The following is a 26,599-nucleotide window of genomic DNA, read 5'->3' as shown; positions in this document are numbered from 1 at the left end:
ACAGGAAGTGGCTCAGAATATATGTTAATCACGATCACCATTGGTTATTGTATTTTCTGCATGTTGACAGGAATCCCGCAGAATCTTATGCAAGGAAACATTCGTCCTTCCAGCAGCAAATGGAGTGGGTGGTGTCATGTCCCTTTACATATGAGGCCGCTGAGGTTTGAAGATGTTAACATGCCCCCAGGTTCACACACACTGCGTCTATGAAGGGGCATAGCTGAAATGTTATCTGGCTTTGGGGCAATCTTTCATCATCTAGCCAGTCACGTGGGGGGACTTCCAGGGACAAAGGGTCACTTCTGCGTCCGGTCAGGTGTACAAGGCTCTGCAGATTTCCTTAGGAGAAGAGTGAGTTCAGCAAGAGCTGCTCTGCCGTATGACCTCTGCCCTTTGCAGTCCCCTCGGCCTCAGGCATCCTTCACCCGGGAGCCAAAGCCCCCCGCAGTGACTGAACCAGCTTTGATCCGTCCTCACAGTGACCCCCACGATGGCGACACCATCTCTGTGCCATCGCGTGGGGAAGCTGGGCTCCAGCGAGCTAAAATGACCTCAAAGGGACCAGGATGGACGTCTCACTGGTCTAACTTCAGAACCGGAATTTCCAAACACCCCGCAAGGTTCCAGGGTAGACCCAGGACGGACAGGAAGTGCAAAGGGAAAAGCAGAGGAGGCTGCATGGAGGAGGCAACGTTAGATTGGAATCGTAAAGCTTGAGTCAGAACCTGCCCTGTGAACAAGAAGAGGAGAAACTTTCCAGCTGAGGAAATCGTATGCGCCAGAGCCCGGAGGCCAAGGTCACCTCATGTTTGGGGAACCACAGGTAGTGTTACTGAAGTGAACTTCCTGGCGAGGGTAGGGCAGGGAGATAGGGAGGGAAGAGGAAGTGGTGAAGCTGAGGGGGCTGGGGGTCAGGTCACAGAGGGCCCCGTGGCTCTGCCAGGCCTGGGGGTTTGATCCAGCCCACAATGGGGAGCCCTTAGAGAAGGCAGGGACCCCAGGAGCGGGGCGATCGAATGTGGGCATTAGGATGCTGGCTGTGGTTGTGTGTGCAGTGGGAACAGGAGGAGGGGAGGGGCTGCAGGCAGAGGAGAGCTGGGGGTGGGGACCACTTACGTGGCTACTGAGATGGTCCAAGTGAGTCTGATGAGGACAGGAAGGCCGTTGCAAAGGGGAGGAGACGGTTGACTTTAAGGCCTGTTTCACAGGCAGAATCATCAGGACGCTGTGAATAAGTGGGTGGGCATGTGCACTGAGCGGGGACGGTAACTAAGGCATCCAGGTCTGCAAGACAAGCAGCAGAAACGGGCTGATTCTGTCCCCCTCAGGCCCGCAATTACCATGAGCTTGTTTTCTACGTCTGTGAGTCTGTTGTGTAAATAAATTCATTTGTGTCTTTTTTTTTTTTGATTCCACATATGTGTGATATCATATGGTATTTTTCTTTCTCTTTCTGGCTTACTTCACTGAGTATGAGCATCTCTAGGTCCATCCATGTTGCTGCAAATGGCATTATTTTATTCTTTTCATGGCTGAGTAGTATTCCATTGTATAAATACACCACAGCTTCTTTATCCAGTCATCTGTCGATGGACGTTTAGGTTGTTTCCATGTCTTGGCTGTTGTAAATAGTGCTGCTGTGAACATTGGGGTGCACGTGCCTTCTTGAATTAGAATTCCCTCCAGATATATGCCCAGGAGTGGGGTTGCTAAAAAATGAAAGGAAAAAAAAAAAAAAGAAACGGGCTGACTTAAGCCAAAGAGGTCTTTTTCTGAAGAAAGTTAGTTAGCACAGCTCAGAGACACAAAGATCTGAAATCCTCACCTCCGAGGGGCCTGACCAGGGCGGCTGCAAGGCCCTCCGTGCCGTGAGGGGGACGTGGGCCCTCAGGCTTGCTCATGGCAGCACATGGTGAACCTCTGCTTCCCCTGGTTTCTCCTTGGCTCCAAAAGTGAGCAGACGCTTGCAGGACCACGTGCCTTAAGAACAAAGTCACACGTCCACAGGGGGTGCGGGAGACGAGCGAGGGAGGGACCTGCCTTAAATTGGGCTTGGTGGAGGGTGCTCGGACCTTCAGCCAAGTGCCCTCCAAGATCGAGATCCAGCCTTTCTCTCTAGAAAAGGAAGAGAAATAGTCTATTTTTTCATGAGCAGAGAGACTATGACTGAATCACGACTCTGCACACTTGCAATTAACGCAACACTGTAAATCAACTGTACTCCAGTTTAAAAAACTAAAAAAAAAATTGTTGTAAATGTATAGCACATGGATAGTACGTCGGACCGTAAAATATAAACCAGTTTTACAGACGAACTCCCCACGATTTCAAAGGAAGTCCACCTGAAGGAGAAGCACAGAGAACTAGTCACTCATTCATTCATTCAACTCCATCATGTGCCTGAGTGTGTGCCGAGCACCGGGACCAGGCTGAAGGACGAGGACCCGTGACCTCGTGGGACTAAATGTTGTCAAAGTCGTCAGTGAATGGAGCCTGGGCAGAGGGGGACACGCCACCCGTTCTATCCAGGGGTGGCCGCTGGTTGTCACCTGCTGGAGTCTCTCAGCACCTACATTCCCAAAACCTTTTCCCTGGCAATTCTGGACTTAGAGGCGGTCAGTTCGCTACACCCCAGGCCCCTTCAGTGGCACATGAATACTCAGCAGTGTCCACATGTTCCACTGTGGAACATTCTGGAAGGTGCAGGGTGGGGGTGGGCACACTTGGAGATGCTCCCTCTCCAGCCTCCGTTTCTTCTGATGCACATGTGACAGCATGGTGATGACGTATGCCCCACCATGGGGCTCTTCTATGAACAGGAGTCGGGTCCAGTCCCTGCCAGGTGACGTCCTGGATGTCCCCTCCGGCCCGGCCCCCAGGCTCAGCCCCTCCTGCAGAGCAGCAGGGCACCTGGCCGCGCCTCCCCCCAGCTGGGGAGCAACATGAGCCTTGGCGATGCAGATACAGATGAGGACGGGCAGTCTACCCACCCTCTCCGAATGCTCTGCTGATTTACAGCCCAGAACCCAGCCTTCCAGACAAGCAGGAGGCTGGAGGGGGGCCTCCGGACTAGATCCAGTCACCAAGGGGTTAACGTGCGCTGCGCACGCCGGGTGCACGTCCATGGAGGGCAGAAGTCGGGAGCCCACACGCTGGGAAGAGCCTGCCTTGCTGGAAAGAGGAAGCTCTGGCTGGAGCTGGTGCGGTCAGGCTGGGGGAGGGCCGGGCGGGGCGGGGGGGGGGCTGGACCGGGAGCCGCCCGGACTGGGCGGGGGGCTCGGTCCCAGGCTGGATGGAAAACAGCGTCCTCTGAGAGGCTAACCATTTTCACACAGGTTCCCGTGACACAGGTGCCTCGGTGCAGAAGCTCACGGATAAGTGTCACCCCGGGTGACGAGGTGTATCTGACGTCCCAGCCACTGGCCACCTCGGGGCCCTGCGTCTGGCAGGTGGCAGGTGCGGAAAGGAGACCGATGCAGTGACCGAGCACGTGGCAGCGCCTTGACGGTGGCGGCGATGCCCCCCGCTGAAGTTAGCCGCCTTGGGCACGGCGGGGGTGGGTCCGGGCGCGGGGGTGGCCCCGCATCCCCTCCAGCCTGGCCCAGGCAGTTCAGGGCACAGACACCCGGGTTCGCATCCCGGCTCGGCCGCCTGTCACCTGGGAGACCGCCAGTGTGTCACTTAAGTCTCTGTACGCAGGTTTCCCCAACTATAAAACGGGGTGTAATAGTGCCCTGTGCGTGCCTGTGCGTGTGTGTGTGCGTGTGTGTGTGTAAAGAGTCCATACATGTGATCAAAGTAAAATTTCTGAAATGATCAGCCTGCGTTATGTGTTGTAACGGCCGCTGCATGCTTGCACACGCACGCAACTCAAGCGCCAGCGTTCCCGTGTTTTCTAAGCACACATACGGGCATGTCCACTTCATGGAACGGCTGTGAAAGAAAAACAGGACAACGTGGCCCCGGGATCTGGCCCCGAATCTCCCTTGTCACTCGATTCAGGCCGAGACCGCCTCGTTGCAACTTTGTCATCACCTGCATTCTTTGCTTCCTTGATTTTGTTAAAAATACACACGAAAGCTGCAAATGTGTTCTCAAATGGAAACGCTATGAAGGTTTCAGGGCATCGAGCGGCTCCAGGAGAGAGGTGACTGTTTAGTAAGGACGGGATGCACCGTCCTCGGCTCTGATGAGGACAGTTATCTGAACCTTGGCGTTTCTCTTTTGGGTTTAGGGAAGGGCTCGGCGTCTCGGGGCCCTCAGCTGTCCTGAGGACACCTCCTGGTTCGGCTGGGACGCAATGCATCTGAGACCTCAGCGTGCACCCCCAGACCCCGGGAGGGGCGCAGCCCAGACCGCAAGCCCGCGCCGCCGCCCGGACCCCGGAGGCCCCTTCGGGCGGGACCACCGCAGAGGCCAGCCCGGCCCCAGCTTCCTCGCCCTGGGAGAGGGGGAATTTTCCGTGGGGACCCTTGGGCAATCCCCCGCTGTGACCCAAACGGTCACAGGGTCTGTCGGACGCAGCACAGGGAGGGCTTGTCCCGAGGGGAAGCACAAGAGGGGCCGGGGGGCTGGATAAAGGAACTGCTGGGCCCGCCTCGTCCAGAAATTTCCTGTCGACTGTTTCACTTCACGTTTAGGGAAGGATGAGGAACTCTTGGGAATCCAGTCCCCCAGGGCCCAGGCTCCCCGAAAAGACCTTCTCCAGCCAGGCCTCCCTCCGGGGCCGCTGGGGCCCGGGGCCGCCGGGGAGGCCTGGCCTCGCCTCCGAGACGTGGAGGCTGTTTGATGTCTGGTCTCTGGGTCTCCACGGCGGTCCTGAGCTTGCACGTGGCATCGCCTGTATTTTTTTTTTTTTTTCTCTCTCCAGGTCTTACAAAAGAAGAAGAAAAACAGGAAATGCTGAAACTGGTTTGAGTCTGCAGCACAGCCGGGCTCATGGAACAGCACCGTGGAGCCACCCGCCGAAGTCTTTTTGTTTCTTCTGACCCTGGAGGCCAATAACCTTGCCCCCCACCTGCCGCCGGCCAGAGCAACTGAAATAGAAGTCCGAGGGGGAGGGCGGTGTAGCTCCGGGGCAGAACACCTGCTTCGCATGCACGAGGTCCTGGGTTCCATCCCCAGTCCTTCCACTAAAAAATAAATTTAAAAAAAATTAAAAAAATTAAAGAAATGTAGGCCAGACCAGTTACTATAACACGTCTCCTAAAGTCCACTTTAAAGCCGGAAAGAACATATATTTTTCAAAGACGGGATCTTCTTAGCTCTCCCCTGTGGATTTGAAAGAGCGGATTTTGGAAGACGGGAGAGAGAGAGGGAAAAAAAAAAAAAAGAAAAAAAAGAACACAGGATTTTCTTTCCATTTCATGGATCTTTAACCCACATTTAATGTCGACGTTGGATTTCGAGAGACAGCAAAGGTGCTTGTAATTATTTCAAAGAGTTAAAAAAGCTGGTTAATGGTGTTCGACATAAGTGATCATGTTAAAAAGTAAAATTTAATTTCTTCAAAACTTAAATCCTCATATCTTCTGGAATGCATTGTACGGGAGGATGTCTGAGTAAATTAAATTCTCTCCCGCACACTAAAGCATCAATTTCCGTATGGTAATTATCTGCTAGATTGGATCTGTCAGAGGCAGGGAAGCAACTCCGACATTATACCCTCTTTACAAAAAAATGATTACAAAAAATTAAGACGAATGAGTGAAATTAAGGCCGTGGCTGGTAAGTCTCTAGCAGGCTCCCCGGGATCGCTGGACGTAAGACACCATTGTGCTGGCGCTAAGCTTTTAATGACTCGCCGCGTAATCGGGGCCAGTCCATTAAGGGAGCGCACAAGTCGCCGATCACAGAGATAACAGCCAGAAGTGATTTTCCGCCAGGGAGAAGCAATTTATTGCACACAAAAACGCGCTTCTGATGGAAGCGTCTGGAGAGGGGAGGATCTCGCTGAAGTGGACAGGATTCCGGGAAAGTTCGGCAGCTGGGGGCCGGTTCGGGCTTTGTCCCCGCATCCCCGGGGTGGGGGTGGCAGGTGGCTCACGGGGCCGGTGGGAGCCGGACCTGCAGGGGCCCCCCGGGTGCCTCCCCGGGCTCACGCTGGCTCCGTGCCTTCCCCCAGCTCTGACCCAGATGCTTCGGAAGCGAATTCGGACCGGGACGGCCAGCCTTCACTGCGCGGCGTGCACAGCCAGGTTGTGCCTCCGCCGGTGTGAAAGCCAGCCATGTGTGACAGCACTTGGGAGCATATTGCCCAGCGATCGCCGCCAGCGCATCAGTTTAATTAACTCCAGGGCCACCGAGAAAGCAGGAACGTGAGGAAAGCTGCCCGGTCTCCGGGCATGATGGAAAACTGCGTGACTGGAGCAGCTGCCATCCGGTCCCCTCCTGGCCTCCCCTCTGCGTCTGTCGGCCCCGGGCAGGCCCCGGTCTGCGCTCTTCATTCATCCATTTCAAAGGATGCGCTGGCCCCTTTGTGATGGCGGAGGCTGCCGCTCCGCCCCAGCTCTGCACCATTTCCCGCCAGTCCCTTGCCTGCTCTGGGTCTCAGTTTTCTGGTCTGAAAAATGGGGGTTTGAATGGCGGTAGGTTTGCGCTCAGGGGTCCTGGGGCATGAAGGGAGCCCCGGGCTTGGCCTGTGACGTGCACGCGACAACCCCGATTGTGCGGTCTCGGAACAGCCGCGGCCTCACCTGGCGCCGGGCTGACTCTGGGTGTGCTGCTCTCTGCTCTCCCCCGAGCGCCGTGAGGCCGGGCAGTGTGCTTTGTTTTCCATTGTGCTCCCACGACCTAGTCCAGACGCGGCCAGATCGTCGCAGGTGCTTGAAGATGACGGCTAAGCGAGGGGGGAGGAACTGGACTCTTCCTGGTCTCGAGGGACAGCTGGGGACCATGGAGTCTCCTTTGGAAACCTCGGTCTTCCTCCATCCAAATGCCCTCGCTGGTCTGGTTGGCGCCTGTCTTGAGGCTCTGGCACTCACTACACCGACCAGAGGATGGGGAGCGGGGGTCCACGGGCACCCTCGTGGGCACCAGTGTGGGGCAGGAAACCCGCCAGCTTCACCCCTGCCTCGGGGTGAAGTGCGTTTGGGCCCCAGCTTGGCGTGCGGTGCTTTTCCAGTGACCACGTTGGGAGCACAGATACATCTTCATTGTCAGGGACACACCTGCCACTTCTGGAGGGCATCCCTGGGGACCTTCTGTGCTGGCCGGGGGGTGGCAGTGGTGGCAGGCAGAGAGAGGCCAGTCCTGTCCAGCCCAAACTTTTCCTGCACCTCCGTCTTCTTCCTCGCAGCTCCGAGCTCGGATGCACCGGTGCTTGGTCTCCAGAGTGACGATTCCAGCATCTCTGTGTGGTCGCCCGGACCCCGCCTGCGGTTTGTGCCTTCCTCCGTCTGAAAGATCCCTGGGCCTTCGGAAGGACTGGTCCCTCTGATGGCTTCTCCGATGCGTTCAGGGAAAACGAACTGCTTTCGTGAAACTGTTTCTGTTTCCCTAAAAGCACTGAGGGAATCCTAGTGCCGCTAACTGGATAGGTGTCCGTCCCCTCGGGGAGTTGGCTCCTGAAAGACACAGGGCATAGTTTCCATTGTTGCCTATTTTTGCCCACAATGGTCTGGAAGCATGTTCTGTCCTCTCAGGTGACCGCGAATGTACCAGGTGCCCAGGGGACGGTGCAAAATACTGATGTCCTGCTTCGCTCGACCAAGCCACGCTCTCTCCAAACCTGGCTCCCCGGCGCACCGGCTGATTCTCTCCAGACGTCTCCCCTTTTCCTTCCTGTTGCCAATCCCGATCGCGTCTGCTAGCATAAGTTTTATTTTTATTGAGTTCGGATACACATAACAAAACTTGCCATCGTAACCATTTTAAGTGCACGGTTCAACAGAGCTAAGTACATCGAGGTGTGATCTCTAGAACTTTTTCGTCTTGCAAAAGTGTCACGGTTCTCATGAAACAGCAACCCTCCCCTCCCCCCAACACCACCCCACCCCAGCTCCCGACAAGCACCGTTCCACGTTCTGTCTCTGATTTTGACCTCTGTACACCCCTCTGCGATGGAATCATGCAGTATATATATTTTTCATCACTGGTTTGTTTCACGTAGCATTCGGTCCTCAAGGTTCATGTGTGTTGCAACATGTGTCAGAATTTGCTTCTTTTTCCAGGCTCAGTAGTATTCCACATTTTGTTATCCATTCACCCAGGGGGAGACACTTGGGTTGCTTCCATGTGTCAGTTGTTGTGAATGATCTTGCCCCATCACAAGGGTGTACAAAGATCTCTTCGAGACCTGTTTTTAGTTCCTTTGGTGGAATTCCTGAATCATTTTTTTTAAGTTTTTGAGGAACCTCTCTGCTGTTCTCCATCGTGGCTGCACTGTTTTATGTTCCTGCCAACAGGGCACAAGGGTTCTATTTTCTCAACATCCTCACCAACACTTGATATTTTCTTTTCCTTGTTTTTTTTCTTTTTGATAGTAGTCATCAAAATGGGTGCGCGGTACGATCTCATTGTGGTTTTGACTTGTATTTTCCTAAGGGTTGGTGACACTGGGCAAGACTTCATGTGCCTGGTGTGTATTTTTATTTGGAGCAGGGTCTATTTACGCATTATGGGACAGATGGCATGCAGATAAGCAATTATGACACATTTATTAAGAGACACAAAGTGCAATAAACAAGATGAAGGAGTAACTGATTTCCCCAGTGGGGTAGCAGGGCCTAGAATGTTTCTGTCTAGTCTTGAGGTTTGGGGTGAGGAAGCCTTCCAGGCAAAGGCAGGAGGGTTGTAGGAAGGTGTAAAACCAAACCGGCAGCCCGTGTGATGGCCACGCAGGATGGGGAGGTGGTGACGCAGGATGCCAAGGTGACAGGCAGCAGATGATCCTGGAAGGGAAGGGGGAACCATGCTGCGAAAGGCCTGCAACGCCCTGGTAAGGGCGAAGGATTTGTCCTGGGATTTGTTGGGATTCATCCTGAAGGTAGAAAGACTTTTAGCCCAATGAACAGATTTGCAGTTTAGAGCCATCCTATGGCACCACCGAGGACGGTGGATCTGGACCGACAGTTTCTTTTCTCTGAGGCTCTAAAGTGTGTGTAATCTGCACCGTATAATTTAGCCCTGGTGACACGTGATCTTGCTGTTAAGCAAGATTCTGCAGCTAAAGGAGAAGAACTTAACATTTTCTGGGTCTCAGAAGCTCCTCCAGTTAAAATATATGTGCGTACATGCACGTGAGTGATTCTAGAGCACGCAGTCCCCTCGTTGGGGAGGGAGGAACGCAGATACCTCCTCTCAGTGCTAAGCAGAGATCACATGCTCCTCCATGTGGTGGCTGCACACGGCCAGCGGGTGCACCTACAGAGCAGCAGATTCAGCTACTAAGAAATGAGGGGGGGATGGAGAGAGCAGAAGAAGGCAGAAGACAAGAACAGGAAGGATGCTGACCTGAGCTCAAGACAAAGAAAAGTGGTTTGAGGGAGGAAACACAGGGAACAAAAAGAGGGAGTAGGTTTAAATACAGATATAAGAAGAAAATGTATAGGGGATTCCTGATTTTGAGTTTTACAAGTTGGGGGTTCAAATTAATCTTCTGTCAAGGGGACAGCTCAGAGCCCTGGGTGAACCATCACCATCCATCCATCCATTCATCCAACCACCCACCCATCCATCCATTCATCCATCCATCCATTCATGCATGTACCCATCCACCTATCCATCATCCAAACATCCACATGTAAACATCCACCCATACATACATACACCCATCTATCCATCCATCCATCCATCCATCCACCTATCCATCCATCCATCCACCTATCCATCCATCCATCCATTCATCCATCCATCCATCCACCCACCTATCCATCCATCCATCCACCTATCCATCCATCCATCTATCCATCCACCTATCCATCCATTCATCCATCCATCCATCCACCTATCCATCCATTCATCCATCCATCCATCCATCCACCTATCCATCCATCCATCCATCCATCCATCCACCCATCCATGCATCCATCCACCCACCTATCCATCCATCCATCCACCTATCCATCCATCCATCCATCCATCCATCCATCCATCCATCCATCCATCTATCCATCCACCTATCCATCCATTCATCCATCCATCCATCCACCTATCCATCCATTCATCCATCCATCCATCCATCCACCTGTCCATCCATTCATCCATCCATCCATCCACCCACCTATCCATCCATCCATCCACCTATCCATCCATCCATCCATCCATCCATCCATCCATCCATCCATCCATCCATCTATCCATCCACCTATCCATCCATTCATCCATCCATCCATCCACCTATCCATCCATTCATCCATCCATCCATCCATCCACCTGTCCATCCATTCATCCATCCATCCATCCATCCATCCACCCATCCATGCATCCATCCATGCATCCATCCACCCACCATCCATCCATCCATTCACTATTACACAGGTATTTTAAGTACCTAATAAGGGCCTGGCTAGATATAGGACCTGGTTGATACCAAGATGAATAAAATGCAGTTGGTTCCAGACTTCAAGGAAAGGAGAATGAAAATAAGTAAATGGGCACTTTCATTGCAATGACATAATTGCTATATCACACACAGAACTGGAGTAAGACAATACAAGAAGGGGACTCATTCAAAAGCTATATTGGAAGAGAAAGAAAGTAGGATCCAACTTGGATCTAGGAGACCCTCAGCTTCCAGCTTGGCTACATGGTAAGTCCTGGGACTACCGGCTTATCATGATCTCCAGGGCAGAGAAGGGTCGGAGGCCACAGGACATGGTGGGAAGTGGAGGAAAGGCCGGTTGTTACGTGAACATTACACACACTCTAGGGAAGCCAAGGTCTGTTTCAGAGAAATGTTATTTAAAAAAATTATTTTTTATTTTATTATTATTTTGGGGGTAAGGAGGTAATTAGATTTATTAATTTTTTTTAAGAGAAGGTGCTGGGGATTGAAGCCGGGACCTCGTGCACGCTAAGCCTGCGCTCTACCACTCGAGCTAACCCTTACCCCCAAGGAATGTTATTTTTAATGATAATAATTGTTAATATTATTGAATGTTTCTAACATGCCAGGCATTTTTGTATGTTCTCTCCTTCAACGCCCTCAACAACCCAGTGTTTTCCTAACAGAGAAGTGTGACAATTGAGGACATAAGTTCCCTGCCACAGATCAAGGCAGGTGTCGTGGGGACACACAGCTCGGAGGAGACTGTGACGTGGGCTGGTGCGTAAGCTCCAGGGCGGGCCTCACGGGGTACATCGCCCCTTTGCAAGGGACAAGATCGCTGTCTTCACGGGTTATCCGTGTGGATTTAGAAAGTTAAAAAAATATATATGCATTAAGAATGGGGAGAAAACTTGGACCTAAATTAAGCAAATGCTCTGCATTCCCCGTCGGTGGCCAGGCCCCAGGAGCAGCAGAGGCAGAAATTTGGGGTCCCTCCATCCTTTGACCCCCGAGAAGCCCCGTCCTCCTGCTTGCCCTGCCCCTCCACCTGAGAACCCACTGCTTCCGTCTCAGGCAGGAAGTAAGAGTGAGGAATCCACTGACAAGGGGCGCTTCTGATGGCGACGGTCACCTCTCTGCAGGGCCCTGAGGAAGGGAGGGGTGCCTGGACTCCAGGCACCCCAAAGGGCAAACCATGAAGAATTCAAAGGAACTCCGATGCAACCACAGCCGGCACAAACACCACCACACCCCTGCTTTAGCGAACGTCACCTCTTAAGCAGAAAAGGGTAAAGGTCTGGTAAATGTCCCTGTGCTTTGGAGAAATGCCAGAAGCTGTCACGTCCATGGTCAGGTCTGTGCTCGGGGAGCCGTCTCCAGGGATGACCGGTACCCAGCTGGAGGGTGTTTTGTCCAGCTCCCCCTTTGTTCTGTCCCCCTAGTGTCTTGGGTCACCCTGCACCCCCCCGCAGGCCACGTGGTCATTACTCCCCCGTCCTCCCCCTGCTCTCAGAGGGTCTCTTTGAAAATCCATGACCCCCGTGTGTATTCCACTGCTGACCCCGGAGAGGTCCTTTTATTTTTCAACTGGTAAGTTCATTATGAAATCATTCTTGGAGAGATTCAGGCCACTGGTTTTCTGCAATTTGCATCACCACACTTTAACTTGTGTTCTGGTCCTCTTGTCTGAGAAACAGATGAAGATTTCTGTGACCTTTATGAGACGGCAGCTCAGACACAGTCTTTTAAACAGCAAAACCGAGAAAATCAATCACCTGACGCGCAAATCACTGACCCCAGTCTCATCAACCAATTTGGAGAGATAAATCTTGTCCCGAAGGAAAGAGAAACTCAGGGGGACTTGGAAAGTTCAAGGAGATTGATTATAGACAGATGCTACGGACAGACAGAGAGCGAGACAGGCAGACAGAAATGATAGATGATAGATAGATAGACAGACAGACAGACAGACAGACAGATAGATAGATAGATAGGTGGATGGATGGATGGATAGATGGATGGATGGATGGATGGATAGACAGACAGGATGGATGGATGGATAGATATGTAGATAGATAGATAGATAGATAGATAGATAGATAGATAGATGGATAGGTAGGTAGGTAGATGGATGGATGGATGGATGGATAGATGGATGGATGGATGGATAGATAGATAAACAGGTAGATAGATAGATAGATAGATAGATAGATAGATAGATAGATAGATAGATAGATGGATAGATGGATGGATAGATAAATGGATAGATGGATGGATGGATGAATGGATGGATAAACAGACAGGCAGGATGGATGGATGGATAGATAGGTAGATAGATAGACAGATAGACAGGATGGATGGATGGGTAGACAGACAGACAGACAGATAAAGGACAGATTGCAGTGCCTTCTGCACCTTCCAGTTCCGCGTTATAACTCAGGCAATTTACTTGAGTTTTAAAGGGTTACACTGGGAGTCAGTGCCTGGATGACAAGACAGGTGAGAGAGGAAGCCGTGGGTCAGAGGGCCCCGCAGCCCTGCGGCCGGGCCGCAGCCGCGAGCCCCGAGCACCTCCCCGGCTCTGGACCGAGCGCCCCTCGGTTTGCGTCGCTGTCGGTCCCGGGGGCCACGCCTGCCCTCCGGACCTGGATTTATTTTGCAGCCGCGAACGTCCTCCCTGGTGGGTCCAAGCGGTTGAGCTGCAGCGACTTTCCCCGCCGTGCTCACGCTGTGATGGGGGCTCGGCGTGTCGGGGGCGCGAAGCCGGACGGGAGACCCCGCCGTCCACGTCACGATGCACACAGAGCACCGAAGGCCACGGTCCCTTAGAAACCGGTCTGCGGCCTCCCCGCCGGCACGTGGAGCAGCTGTGACGTCGGGGTCTTTGTCTAGCTTCTGGGTTCGATCGCGGCTCTGCAGGGGCCTGTGGACATCTCAGTGAGGGCCCCCAGGACATCTTGCTCAAAACCTGTAACTTTTAGTGACCCTGCTGATACGGCTTGGAAACCTCTGACCTGCAGAAATGGGACCATGGGGTTGCTCTTCAGGTGGTGCCCCACCCAGCCCACCTGATGGGGTTTCTCCTCGGCTCAGCTTTGCGGGTGAACATCCCACCCTGCTGCACGCCCCCTCTCCCCCCTTGCCAGACCAGCCCTGAGACTCAGCCCGGCCTGCCTGGGAGCCGCAGGCTGCACATGGCGCTGGGCTGTCCCCATCTGCCCGGATCCTCCACGCAGGTCCCCAGGACCCTCTCCAAACGTCACCTTCAAGCCCAGGGACCCCATGCCCGCCGCCTGCCCTTCCCACCCCCCACCGGCACATTGCCAGGTCTGCTCTGTCCTGCGCCTCCTGGGCCCGCCCACAGGAGTCACACCCAGTCAGTCTGCCGGCACTGGAAAAACAGATTTATACGGCCCGGTGGCACTTCTTTTCCAAAGTGGTCACGCGGGCAGATAGAGCGCTGCTCGCTGGCAGTTTGCAGGGCTGGGCCGCGGGGTTTGCCCCGGGAACCCACGCTGGGCGGCTGCCGCGTGGGGGCGGCAGGAAGCGGGCCCCCTTCCTGTGCACCTGCGGTCGGCAGGGCCGCGGGGCGGGCGGAGCCCCGGTTTCCACGTCAGTTTCCACCAGGGCGTGAGGAACCCCCACTTACAGGGCGTGGAGGTGGGAGCCGCTTTGATGGCAGTGATGGTAAACGTATTCAAAACCAATCGTAATAAAAAAAATACATGCAGAAGGGCACCGAATAAAACCGCCACACAGCGTGTGACCCTTTTGGATAGAACACATAAAGATTTGCTGGGACGCAAAGTCAGAAAAAAACCTTGAGAACACCCAGCTGTTGCCTTTCCATGCCAGTTTAATAAAAACTTGTGCCAGCACCCCAAAAACTTGGTGCTCCCCCTTAAAGGCAATATATTTTCCCCCCATTTTCAAGCAGAGTGCTAATTTGGGTAAACCAGAGTCTTTTATGCCGAAGACACATAATTATCCATTCAGTGTACTTGTGTGTGTGTACGTGAGGACACCTGTCTTTCAATAGGACATATTTTTATTTTGAAAAGTGCAGCATAGTTTTGGGAAGAGAAATTGCTCAATTTACTAGACTGGGGAGTTCGTTTGTGCACGTGTTGGAGCTGAGGGATTAACACACCGCTGTCATCTGTGGCCACTTTAGGACGATCAGCGTGAACCGACTTTTCCCCCGGCTCCTGGCTGCTGGGTGGCGTGAGCGCCGGGCGAGGACCCAACGCCCCTGCACTGCAGGCGTCTTCCCTGTGGCTGCGTCTCGGGGTGTTTGTGCAAAGATGAATGTGCACCAGCAGAGAGAAGACCACGTTCCCGTGTTCCGTCCGGTAGTGAGTCTCCGTATTATGTGGCGACCATTAAACCCATTCTGCGTGCGGCTCGGAGCGCTGAGGCGGCTCACGTGGGCAGAGTGGGAACCAGGACTCGGACCCCATGTGGGCCGATCCTGAAGCCCGTTGTTGCAGCCAGAGCGCCTCCTCGCCTCCCAGGCTTTCCATAAAAATGGTGATGGCAGAACACCGCCTTCGACGCAGACATCCTAAAAAATACTCCTGCAAATGTATTTCACAGAGACGCACACCTGTTCCTGACTTAACTCCGGTCCCTCTGCCTCTTCTGTCTCGTGTGCCTTAGCAGTTTACAGATCACAGCGGAGGACGCTTGGATTCCCAGAGAGCAGGAGCGCCCGGTCTCCCCCAGGCTCAGTGGAGCGAATGGACCGAATTTAGAACATTCGCGTTTATTAAAAGGTAGTCCAGGCCGTCAGGCTGCTCCCGCTGGGCCATCTGCCCCCTCCCATGGACAACATGTTCTGGGCAGGACTGTCAGGGCTGGAGGTCGCTCCCCACGGAGGCAACAGGACAGATGTCCCATTCGACCCGGCGTGGGTGCTTCCTTCCTTTGCCCCATTTTGCACAGGAGACGCTGATGGGAACACATTCGACATCTGTGTGTCTGAATCTTGCTTGAGATGAAGGCTCTCTTCGTGTGGCCTCCTTACTAACTTCTGACCCTGTCTTCCACCTACGTCTCACAAAAGCTGCAGGGGTGGCCTGTGTTTGTGTCACCCCCGGGGTGAAATAAAAGCAGAGAGAGTAACATTGAGGGGAGCCCGAGCTGTGGGGAGAGGGGCTGAGGGCACGTGGCCAGTGCAGCCTGAGGACGTGTGGATACAAAACACCCAAGAGCAGAATTCAGAGCTTGGCAAACAGGCGGCTCCCCCTGTAGATGCCTCCTCTGATCCCGGTGCTTTTCAGTTGGCCTGCTGACCGTGGAGACCCAAGTCGTACGGCTCACACCCAGAGGCGAGGGCCAGGCACGCGGGTACCGCTCTGCTGGCCTTGGACTCCAGGTCTGTGGGGGGCGGGGTTGGCACCTTAGCGTCGCAGGGGGGACGTCGGAGCCGGGGGTGGTGAAAATGCGGAGCTGCCCCCTCCCTTCTCCTGGAGGGGCCCCCGGCACGCTGCAGACAAGGCCCCCATCCTCCTAGAATCAGCTTCGAGACGCTGGGGGCTCTGACGGGCGCCCCGGTGCCAAAACTGGGAGGGTGGCCACACTCATCGGAGCCTGCAGGGGTTGGGGTCAGGTGCTTCCGGCATCCTGGCCGTAGAAAAGCCCAGAATGACCAACAGGAGCCTCGGCTCTGGAGCGGCAACGCCTCCTGACAACGTGGACGTGCACCGCAAAACGTCAGCTCGTGAGACGTAACTAATGTGTGTGAATCCACTCCCCAGACGGGGCTCAACTTCCCCACGTGTGTTTGGGTGAGACTCTTCCGAGATGAAGGTTTTTGTTTTCGTTTGATTTTTTTTTTTTTAAGAGAGAGAGAATTGATCTTTCTGAAAATAATTAGAATTGCAAGGTCAGATTCAGGTGAAGTCACTCCTTTTCCTCGAAGGCGAGTCGGCTCCCCAGGATGGATGTAGGATGGACGGACGGACGGATGGACGGACGCGTGCCTTCCTGTCTGTCTGGGCAGAAAGGCAATGCTCGGGGAGGGTCTGCAGTCAACATCCAAGTCTCTCGAGTTGTCAGCCGAAGCAACAGGAGAGGCCCAAGCCAAAATAGCTGATTTCGCCCGTCCAGTGGGAGGAGCAGCACCAAGCCACCCCCAAAGGATTTCCACACTCGTGGGGAGCTGGGGGGGGACCCCTGGTGCATCCTGGATCTCCTGGGAGAAGGAGAAGGCGTTCTGCTTCTGTTTGGTTTATTCCTGAGTGATGCACAGATGGTCTGGTCTGCAGAGAAATGGAGCGGGGCAGTTTTCTAGATTCAGGAAACCTGGGCTCTAGCTCTAAGCCTGCTAGTTATGACTTGCGTGACCTTAGATCAAAACCTCCCTTCTCCTGGTCTCAGGCGGCCTGTTCATAACATAGCAGGATGTTTGCAAAATGCCTGCCATGAGGTTGCAGGGGCCAGTGACCCTAACAGGACCTGCAGGCCTGGGTATAGGGACATAACCATGCGTGGGTGGACGGAGGGTCCCACGAGCCCACAGACACCTGAGTGATGCTGAAGCTGGTGCTCAGTTGGGTCAAGACCTAGCCGGGCCATGGGCTGACCCTAAAGTGGATGTGGTGGCCATTCCTGCCTCAGACCCTCACGGAGCCCGGGGAGCGCTTCCCTCTCTCTGAAACGCCGGAGTCAGGCCAAGGAGGCTCTGGTCTTCCTCATTACAGGTGCTGCCTCTGTGTGATGCACCCTCTGTGAAGAGAATGCCACTGTCTCTCTCAGCGCTCGGCTTTCTCATGAGCAACATATGGGTTTTGGGCGGGAAAATCTGTGATTGCGGAATCTATGATCTGCAGTTACAACCCGTCCCTCAGCCTGAAACCTCCAGGCAGCCTGGCATTTCCACTCTCAAGAAGAATCCTCTACAATAAAACCTCCGCTGCTGGTGGCTTCCAGAAAATCTTGACTGCCATCACAGAACGGGGGCACTCCAGGGCTAAGCCAAGTGAGTGACCGAGGCTGGGGTCCACCCAACCTTGTCCAGATTCTGTGGACACACTCCAAACGTGCCTTTTTAAAATTTCCTTTATTTGCCCCTGCACCTGGCACAGTGCCTCCCCAAGGCTCAGGTCCCCCTCGGAGGGCAGGTGTCTCTCAGTAGCCTACCATTCCATTTTCCTTCTTATTGAAGGGGTTGTACGGTTTTACAGTCGTGACCATCCGGGACAGCGGTGCCTGGTGACGGAACATGTCGACCACCATTGCTTGCCGTAAGATGCTAGAACAGGGTGGAGGAAAAACAGACAAAAAAAAACAAACATAACATAAATAAAACATACAACCTCAAATATTCTCCAACTCATGGCCCATGTGTATGGCGGAGGGAGAGAGGGAGGGAGCAGGAGAATGTCACAGAGAGAAAGGCTGCGAGTGATTGATCCTTGTGTGCATTGTTTCATTTATTTCATTCATTTGCCTTCACTTTCATTCATGGCATGACATGCATCGTATTGCAGTCGGTTTTGTGGGCTGAAAAGTCTGCTCTGTGCCTGGAATCACAGTAAATGCAAAGAATACAGAAAATAGAGCCAAAAGGAGGAGAGGAGTGGGGAGGCTGTCCATGAGCCGACAGTTACCCCACAGAGTCTGGGGGGATGGGCTCCACCTGGGGTGAGGGAGCCCGGGGTCGGGGCAGCCCTTCTGGGCTGGGGAGCGACGTGCACCCAGGGTGTGTCGGGGAGAAGTTACGGGGGTCGGGGTGAAGGCAGGACGGTGCAGGCCGAGGTCAGAGTTGAGGGAGATGGGAAGGTGGGAGGCACGGAGCACACGGGCAGGGCTGGCAGCGAACGGGAGAGTGCGAGGAGGGTGGGGGTGGACAGGCCACGTGCAGGGCCCAGAGCTGGTGTCGCCCTGCCATTGGGGTCACCTGACCACCCTCATACGACGCCCCTGACCTCACGTGTCCTTGGCTCACCTATCCAGGGCAATAATGCCCTACCAAGATTCCCGTGAAAATTAAAAGAACTGAAAATGTCGACTAGGAGGCAACCGATGCTTTCCAAACATGGCTGATGCCCAGGGCCGTCCGCCCACCGTGGACACGCGTCATGCCATCCGTCTTGAACAGCTGGCTCACATACACGCGTGCGCGAGCACACGGCGACACTTGCGTGCGGCAGGGGTGACCGAGCCCACGGCCGCAGGACCTGAAGGGCCTTTCGTGCTCTGATTATTTTTTTTTATTACGTCGTTAAAAGAGGCCGTCAGAGTGAGAGCTCATGATTCTTCCGTCGAAGCGCACACTGGCGAGGAGGACCGCGCAGGAGACGCTGGGCTGGATGGAGACCGGGGCCCAGGGCGCAGGCCCATCCCCTCACAGCCCGAGGCCCACAGCATCCCTTCTGATCCACCTCCCACGCCCCCTCCAATCTCGTCCCAAGTCCCCTTCCTTGCTGCGTGCATCACGTCTCAGGGCGTGTCCTGCACAGCTAGCTCCAGGTGTGACATGGGGACCACACGGCCCTCTGCCCCCTGGTGCTCAGTCACGGCCCAAGCCGCCTGGCCCCAAACCGCCGGTGTAGACCATCAACCACAAAGGTTCCCGGCAAATGCATGTGAAGGGGGTTCAAAGTCCCTTCCGGTCACATCATTCCACCACAAGAGCTGGGGAGGGGCGGGCTGGGAGGACGTGGTGTGGGGGGACGGGGAGGGCTGTTCGCTTCTTAAAGGCATTTAGGAGTGAAAGGAAGGGGTGGGAGTGCCGGACGGCAGCTTGGAGTTGGAGGAGGTCACGTCTGATTTCTCCAGCATGGAGGCCACTGGCGGGGGTTGGGGGAGCAGCGCTGAAGAGGGCCCAGAGCTCAGCAGGAAGGATGTGAAGGTTTAGAAAAGTGAGAGCCTGTCTTTCTGGGAGGAAAGGACACAGAACTGCGGTGGGAGCAGACATTCTGATAGGGGGTGAGGGGGGACGGGGGGGCCCACTGGGGCAGCTCGCGGTGTGGACGTGGCCTCCGCGGGGGTGGACAGGCCTTCGGGAGACGGGGGCACAAGTCAGAGAGCGGAGATGGCGAGCGCCAGAGCCTGGCGCCCAGGAACAGCCGGGCGCATCACGGGAGACCCGGCAGCCACGACCAAGAGGAGGCTCCCTCGCTGGGTTCTCGTGAGACTCACCAGAGACAGACATAGACTCCCACTTCCACTGGAAATTTTTAGCCAGAAAACAGTATAGTGTCACCAAAAAACAAAATCAGAGCACAGCTTCGTGATGGAGAGCCTCAGAGGCCTCTGGTCCCAGGGCCGGAGGGATGCAGAGCCCGGGCCTCCCTGCTCCAGGCTGCCGTCCCTCCGCTAGAACAGGGCTTCGTCCAGCCGGAGCGTCCCCGGGGCCTCCTCGCGGCTGAGCCGCCCGCCCTCCAGGAGCCGCTGCCCGGGGTGCGCGTCCGCAGGTGGGGGCGGAGACCGGGGCACCCGGCAGAGCACGACCCCATCGCTTACTGTCACTTAGTGGGTGGCCCTTGGGATGCTGTCACTGTTTCCAGAGCCGACGTGCACCCGGAGAACGAGGACCCCGGGGAAGACAGCTCAGGGGGTTCTCAGTCCCCTCCCTGGGGCAGTGGGTGACAGCTGTGTGCGCAGGGCCTGGGGGTGAGGGCGGGTCAGCCATGGACGTGGACCTGTGGCCTCAACGCTCAGGTTCTCCTGTAACAGTTGCAGTGATGGGGAGGATGGGTTTTCTGCAGAAATAAAGATTTCTTTCAAATGCACAGGGACACTGGGTACATAGAGGTCTGGTGACTGGAAACATTCTAGGCCAACAGGCCGTCGGGGAGGAGGTCTGAGATATTTGGGGCGGGACAGTGGATTGTGAACCAAAAGGTCAGGCATCAGGAGCGCTGGCATTCGCCCCGAGAAAGGGGCTTTTGAGTTTGCTCCCTCCCCCGTCGTGAATGGTCCAGACCCAGCGTCCTCCCGGCTCTTTCGGGACAGTAAGTCTCCACGACAGATAAAAGGCTGCATTTACTTTTGACATAGTTTCTCCGGGTCCTCTGCCTGAAATAAAGCACGTTGTCTAAATTTCCAGCAGCCCTGCCTTTGCAAACAAATTTGTGACATTTGAAAACTGTGTCTTGTGGGGAGGGTGTGGCTCAGGGGTAGAGCGTGTGCTTAGGACGCACGAGGACCTGGGTTCGATCCCCGATGCCTCCACTAAAAATAAGTACGTAAATTTAATTACCCCACCCCCAAAAGAAACTTAATAATGTGTCTTGGGAGAAAACTCATTGAATGCAAAGCACTAGCCTTGAAAGCCAGCGACCTCCTCTCAGACGTTTTTCATCCGATGGCCTAGACCAGACGGTTGTCAAACCCACGTTCAGCTCAGGGGACACGGCACCGTCAGCGGGAAGCCCCCGATGGTCACCGCCGGTAGAACTAGGTTGCGCGCCGGGGCGGAGGGCCCTCTGCACGCAGCTCCCACGACGGCGGGCAGGCAGGACCCGGAGCCGCCTTCCGGGGACCCCACAGTTGGGTGGTGAGGGGCTGCTTGCCGTGGGTCCCCGGAGGGAGCAGAGCCCTGGCCTCAAGCTCCCGTGGGACCAGGTCCCCTCATCCCAGATTCACGGCGGAACCACCTCCTCCGTGCAGTCCCCTTTGGTGCCCCACATCCGCCCCCTGCGACCTGGCACGCGGTTTCCTCGTCCGTCCCCGGAATGACAAGTTGCTGCCTCGCTAGAAGCCCCGGCATCTGGGGCGGCCTCAGACACTGGCTGGCGCCCCGATGACCTCGGCGTCCTCTCGGACAGCTGCGTGTCCCCTGCTCACGGTTAGACTGTGAGCCCCTCGCCAGCTGGGTCTAATCCTTGCGAACTCCTGGGGCGCCGTAAACACATGGCCGAGCCAGTGAAACATCAGATGAGTGAGCGGACAAACAGATGAGTGAGCAAGAGAGGGAACGGCTGTGTGAACCACAAGCCCTGGTCCAGGGGGCCCTTCGCGGAGCATTTAGAAAAGTCCACTGGGGCACAAGGTCCGACTCGGCCTGAAGGTCACCACCGGGAAGCCCTCCCTGACTGCCAAGCTCATGGTCACCCTGCCTTGTCTCCTTCCAAAGCCATGCCCACCACCCCGCTGAGTTGCTTGAGTCCCTTCTGCTGTTGGATCTTTTCTGTTCAAACCCTGTGCGCTCAGTGCCTTAAATGGTGCCTGGTCCAGAGTGGATGCACCATCGGCATCTGGTAAAGAAATGGATTCTCTACCAAAAAGGAGAAACGGCACCCCTGGGGGGGAGGGGGGTGCTGCCCGGCTCCCCTTCCCAGATACACAGCAACCCACCAAGACACTTGATTTCCTTGCACCGGCCCGGCGTCTGGACCTGGTTAAGCCTGCACATGCATTTTCAGAGCCATGTCATCTCGTCTGCAAGGCCGAGGCTTCCATCCGACGCTTTCAAATGTGAGTCACAATGAGCGGTGCCTTGCTGCCCCCCCCCAGCAGCTTCGGGGAACGGGGTCTGGGTGACCCCCCCCCTCCCAGCTAACGTCTCCTGTTTTCAGTTTGCAGAATGGTGTCTAACGCATACATATATATATGGCTTCCGATCCAAGATTGTTTCTTATGAAAAATCAGGTGGTTATTCACAAGGCATGAACGTGTGTTTCGTGTCCCCGGTTGTGTGTTCGGATGATGGTGCAGAGGGAGCTGTGAGTCCGAGATGCAAAGAGGCCACTCACCTAACACGCTTTAAATATCTGAAAATGCTCCTTAAGTGGGAAGATGGACTCGCCTGTCTTTTTGGACTTGACACCCTAATTTTTTAAACCACGTAAATTGACTCTTAGGACTTAATTGTTCTTTAATGGAATGACCGTAATTAGGGTCCCCTCCCCGCACGCCCCCAACCCCGCAACAAATCTGAACACGTTGAGTAACAGGACCCACACTTACCTCTGCACTTCTGAATCTGGAGAGGGGGTCATCGATGGAACATCCGAATTTGCCGGGTGGGTGGCTGCGAAATGAACCTTACCAGCATATCCAGGAATATGTGCAGAGCTAGGGGAAAGAGGTAAAAAGGGGGAAGACAGGAAATGAGAATTGCGATTTGTAAACTGGCTGTGGTCCCCAGCACCCGCATGTGACGACCCCGGGGGAGGACGCAGTGTAATTGGTCCTGTTCTGTGTAAGGTCTGGAAATTTCCAGGAGAGCGTGCAGGCGGGGGCGTGGGGATGCAGAGAGGTGCAGATGACAACCCTGCTCCAGGACCAGAGAAACTTCAAGTCCATGTTATTCCGCTGTTTGCATGTGCATGTGTTTTGCACGCGTGGCTCAGTGCTGGGCTCTGTTTCCTGATGGAGGCGGACCCTCGTCCTGTACAGAAGGGCAGGCCTGTGTTCGCACACAGGGAAGGGGGTGGAAGGGATAAACTGGGAGTTGGAGATTTGCAGACACACACTGTTGCATATAAAACAGATAAACCACAAGGTCCTACTGTGCAGCACAGGGAACTGCATTCAATGTCTCGTAGTCACCAGTAATGAAAAAGAACATGGGAATCCTGCCGGTGCGCCAGCCCAGCTCCCAGCGGCAGAGAAGCCCGCCGTCGCTGGCCTTCTGGTGGGAGGGCAGGGCCAGGTGTCAGCGTGCCTCAGGGCTGCCTCTGTTCGGGAGCCGGGCATCACTTCGGCCTGTCCCTCTTCCCAGGTGACGCACAGACACAACCGAGACTCTGTGGAAGGCCAGGGGACAGCTCCCCTGTGGGTCCCTTAGTCCCCTCGCGTCCTTCCCACACCCCCCACAAGCCAAGGAAACCTCCAGGGACCACTTCCCTCAGGAGGAAATTTCCAAACAGGGCGCTCCAGGGAGGCTGGCCCTTGCAGCGTCAGGGGCCAGGCAGACGGCAGAGGGCAGGGCACGGACAGCCGAGTGTTTGAGGGCTGGGGCTCCAATCTGGACCCCTGGGCCCCAGACCTCGGCTACGGAAGGGTCATAATTCCAAGCTTAAGGGTGGGAAGACAGGCCCTCCACGTGTCCGTGACCCACTGGCTTGTGCGCAATGAAACAGGGGACCCCAATGCCGCAGGAGTTAACGGATCTTGTGAGACCAGCAAATTCAGGGAGCCGGGCCTCCCTTCCAAGTTGGCTCTACCGACCCCTTGGCCACGGGGGCAGCACTCCACTGGGTCACCTGTGGCCGGGACACAGCACACTGCCTCTCCGGGCACCCTGGGCTCAGAGGGAGTCAGCGAACGGGAAAGCACGCAGTAGCTGAGCACCTGCTCAACTAAACTTGGCTGAAATACAAGCCTTGAAAGGAAAAAGAAGTTGCCAAGACAGCAGCCCAGTGGGTGGAGAACGCAGCGTGCGTCCAGCCCGGGCCGCTGGAAGGATGGGAAGGCAGGTGGTCTGCAAAGTAAGCACTGAAAACTCACGGGGATTTTTCAAAGGTCGCGATGCCCAGCTCCCACCCCAATCCCCAGACACTGACTGAATCGGTCAGGGGTGTGACCTGGGAATCAGGGGCTTTCTTCAAATCGCTCTGGATAATTCTAGCGGGCATCAAAGCTTGGAAGTCTCTGTTTCAGGTTGGGTGGAGGGAGCCGGGGGAGCGAACCACCGCTGTCCCTTTCCAGGGGGCTCCTTGGAATTTTCTCGAAGAATCACAGCTGTGTGTCAGAGAAGCAATTAAAAAAAAAAATGGGGCAAAATCATCCAGGCGTCTGTCTCTCCCCTTAAGATTCATTAAAGCTTCCATGCATGTTACAAAGGAAATCCCCTTCCTCTGGGTGACAGGTTTTTTCCACTGCCCCTAAAACACCTGCAGGGTGAAAACGGCTCTTGGGAAGCCGCTAAGGAGTCACAGACGGAATCAGGAGATTTGCCAAAATCACAAGAAGGGCTCGACGTGCGACGTCAAGACAGTTCCCCGTGCCGCGTGGCATGCAGGTTACCGACACTAACCGCTATCGCACGTCACACGAGAATAATGACATGGTATCACTTTGCATCTAAAAAAACAACACGCACGAGCCAGGCATCTGGATTACAGGCGAGCAGCTCAGGCTTGAGAAACGAATTCAGTTGTGTAACCAACTGCCAAGTGTTTGAAAACGAAAGTCCTCACCCACGCTGCTCCTAAACCCTGTTCCCTGCAACCCCTTGGCAGCGACATCACAAGGGGACTTTTTTCCGCCTGGGCCTGGCATCAGGAAGGGAAGGGCCTCTGGGCTCCACCTGCCCACCTGCTGCTGCGACGTGACATGGCATTTTTTTTTTTAAATGGAAGAAGCAATCAATGTTCCCAAAGACACTGTTCCCAGACCGGCTGTCGCTTCAAACCCACTCTCCCATTTACGGAAAACCAAGAGGATCAGGAAGCCCTCTGCAAACCGGAGGAGCCTTCCCCTCTGTTTTTGTTCCGTGGCTCCCAGCCTTCTGAACGCCTCCTTTCGTGCCCGCTTGCCACAAAGAAGCCGAGATGGTGCGAACTTGGGGGTAAACTTGACTCAATCACTGCCTCAGTTTGCAACTAATCGGCTTTGCTCATCAAAGCATAATCAAAGAGAAATTAAATGCCTTGAGAGTATAAGGAAGTGCATCAGTTAGAAGCAGGGGGCCCGGGTGGTGTGGGATTAAGAGCTAAGCAGGAAATGCAGAGAACACGGGAAAAGCACGTTATAGGTGGAAGGTGGGTCACGCACGCGCGCATTAGAATTTCAGCGTGCACGCGACATCTGTCGGTGCTACAGATGTGACCCCCCACCCAGTGCGCCCTGCAACCCAGCACCCTTTATCACACAGACACGAGGTGGCTCACTTAATCTCACAACACCCACGTTGTAGGTCTCGGTGTCCTGCCCATTTTGCAGATGCAAAAACTGAGGCTCTAGTAAACGTCCAAGTGATGTGCCCGGAGACCCCTGAGCTGGCTGGTGGCAGAATGGAGCCCTACCCAGCGGGCCCGGGGGGGAAGCGCCCCTCAGGCCCAGACAGGGGAGCTCTGCGAGGTCGGAGCGGACGGCGGGTGTAGGTTTGTCTAAGCTCAGCTCATTCTGACCCCCATTTACTGAGAGCTGTTCTCCGCCAGCGGCAGACTGAGGGTGGAAACCGAGCAGGCCTGGCTCCCAAGAGCTCCCATCAACGAGCGCATTCGTTAAACGCACAACTAGAGGTTTGCAGACCCGCGTGGGGCACAGATCACTGATGCAGAGGAGGAGGGGGCCGTCGGAGGGGGACAGAGGAGGCCGGGCGCAGAGGGTCACAGCGACCGGCACAGCCCGGGCCCAGAGCTGAAACCCTCCGAGCCACGCTCTGCCCGCATCGGGGGGCCTGCAGCTCCCTGCATAGGGGCTGGGGGCCGGGTCGCCTGCTGGCATCGTGCAGGTGTGGGGGGCAGGGCTGAGGGAAGGGGGCGGCAGGGCACACTAAGGTGGGGTGCAACTGCGTTTCTCGGCATGTGATCAGATGCTGGGGCCCCGGATCTGTTTGGGACTTGGTTTCCTCTCGCAGGCCTCGTCCCCTCCTCTGCTCTTGGAAGGGAACGCAGAAACGAGCCACAGGCTGAACCCCGGCAAGCGCTCCCAGGCCGGCGGCTCGCCCTGGGGACAGGGCACCGTCCTCCTACGGCTCCCGGAATGAGTGACCTGGGCTCCGGACACCACGGACGCCACCCCAGCCTCCTATCGGTCACCTGGGGGTTCGAGCCTGTTCCAGCAGCTCTGGCCTCATCACACTGTTGTGAAAGTCCGCTGAAAAGGCAGAAGTGGCCCTGGGGAAGGGACCTCCTGTTCACATTCTCGTCCTAGACCTGGGGTGTGGTGAGATGTTCTTAAAGGTGCTGATGGCCGGGGAGGACCCCCCTCCCGCCTGCGACCTCGGCCAGCCGCTGTCCAGGTGGGACAAGTCCTCATCATTTGCAGATGCTTCGTCAGAGATGACTGAGGGGAAGGCACAGATGAAGATGAATCCGTGCAAAGTGCTGAAATGACGGACGGCTTGATGGAAGGGGCCGGGCTGCTTTGGGAAACCAAAGGGCAAGCGGAGTCTGGAAAGCACCGGGGGCGGGGCCGGGAGCTTGCATGTCAATCTGCTCTGTCGCCTGGATGGGCCCCTGTCCAGCTCGGAGCCCCAGGGGC

At 55.3% G+C, this 26,599-nt stretch overlaps 1 protein-coding gene and 1 non-coding gene across 6 annotated transcripts in view; one reads left to right on the top strand and one right to left on the bottom strand.

The window, feature by feature from the left end:
* Positions 1-16,154: 16,154 nt before the first annotated feature.
* Positions 16,155-26,599, bottom strand: part of SPMIP7 (sperm microtubule inner protein 7) — a 36,459-nt gene continuing 26,014 nt past the window's right edge. For 3 of the 5 annotated variants that reach the window (XM_072955477.1, XM_072955479.1, XM_072955475.1), the window contains 3 exons: positions 22,412-22,519; positions 17,636-17,747; positions 16,156-16,755 (listed from right to left, as the gene is read on the bottom strand). In XM_072955477.1, coding sequence (XP_072811578.1) covers positions 16,549-16,755; positions 17,636-17,747; positions 22,412-22,519 — 427 coding nt within the window. In that variant the 3' untranslated portion in view covers positions 16,156-16,548. Of the gene's footprint in view, positions 16,756-17,536; positions 17,748-22,411; positions 22,520-26,599 lie in introns of those variants that run through there. The other 2 variants (XM_072955476.1, XM_015249787.3) reach the window with 2 other exon arrangements.
* On the top strand, positions 20,602-20,674 carry TRNAP-AGG (transfer RNA proline (anticodon AGG)). Its single transcript has one exon. It is a non-coding gene; the product is annotated as a tRNA-Pro (tRNA).

This window comes from Vicugna pacos, chromosome 36 (genome assembly GCF_048564905.1).
Source record: "Vicugna pacos chromosome 36, VicPac4, whole genome shotgun sequence".
Classification (NCBI taxonomy): domain Eukaryota; kingdom Metazoa; phylum Chordata; class Mammalia; order Artiodactyla; family Camelidae; genus Vicugna; species Vicugna pacos.
Note: the sequence above shows the minus strand (reverse complement) of the source record. Positions and strands in the feature narration are given on the sequence as shown.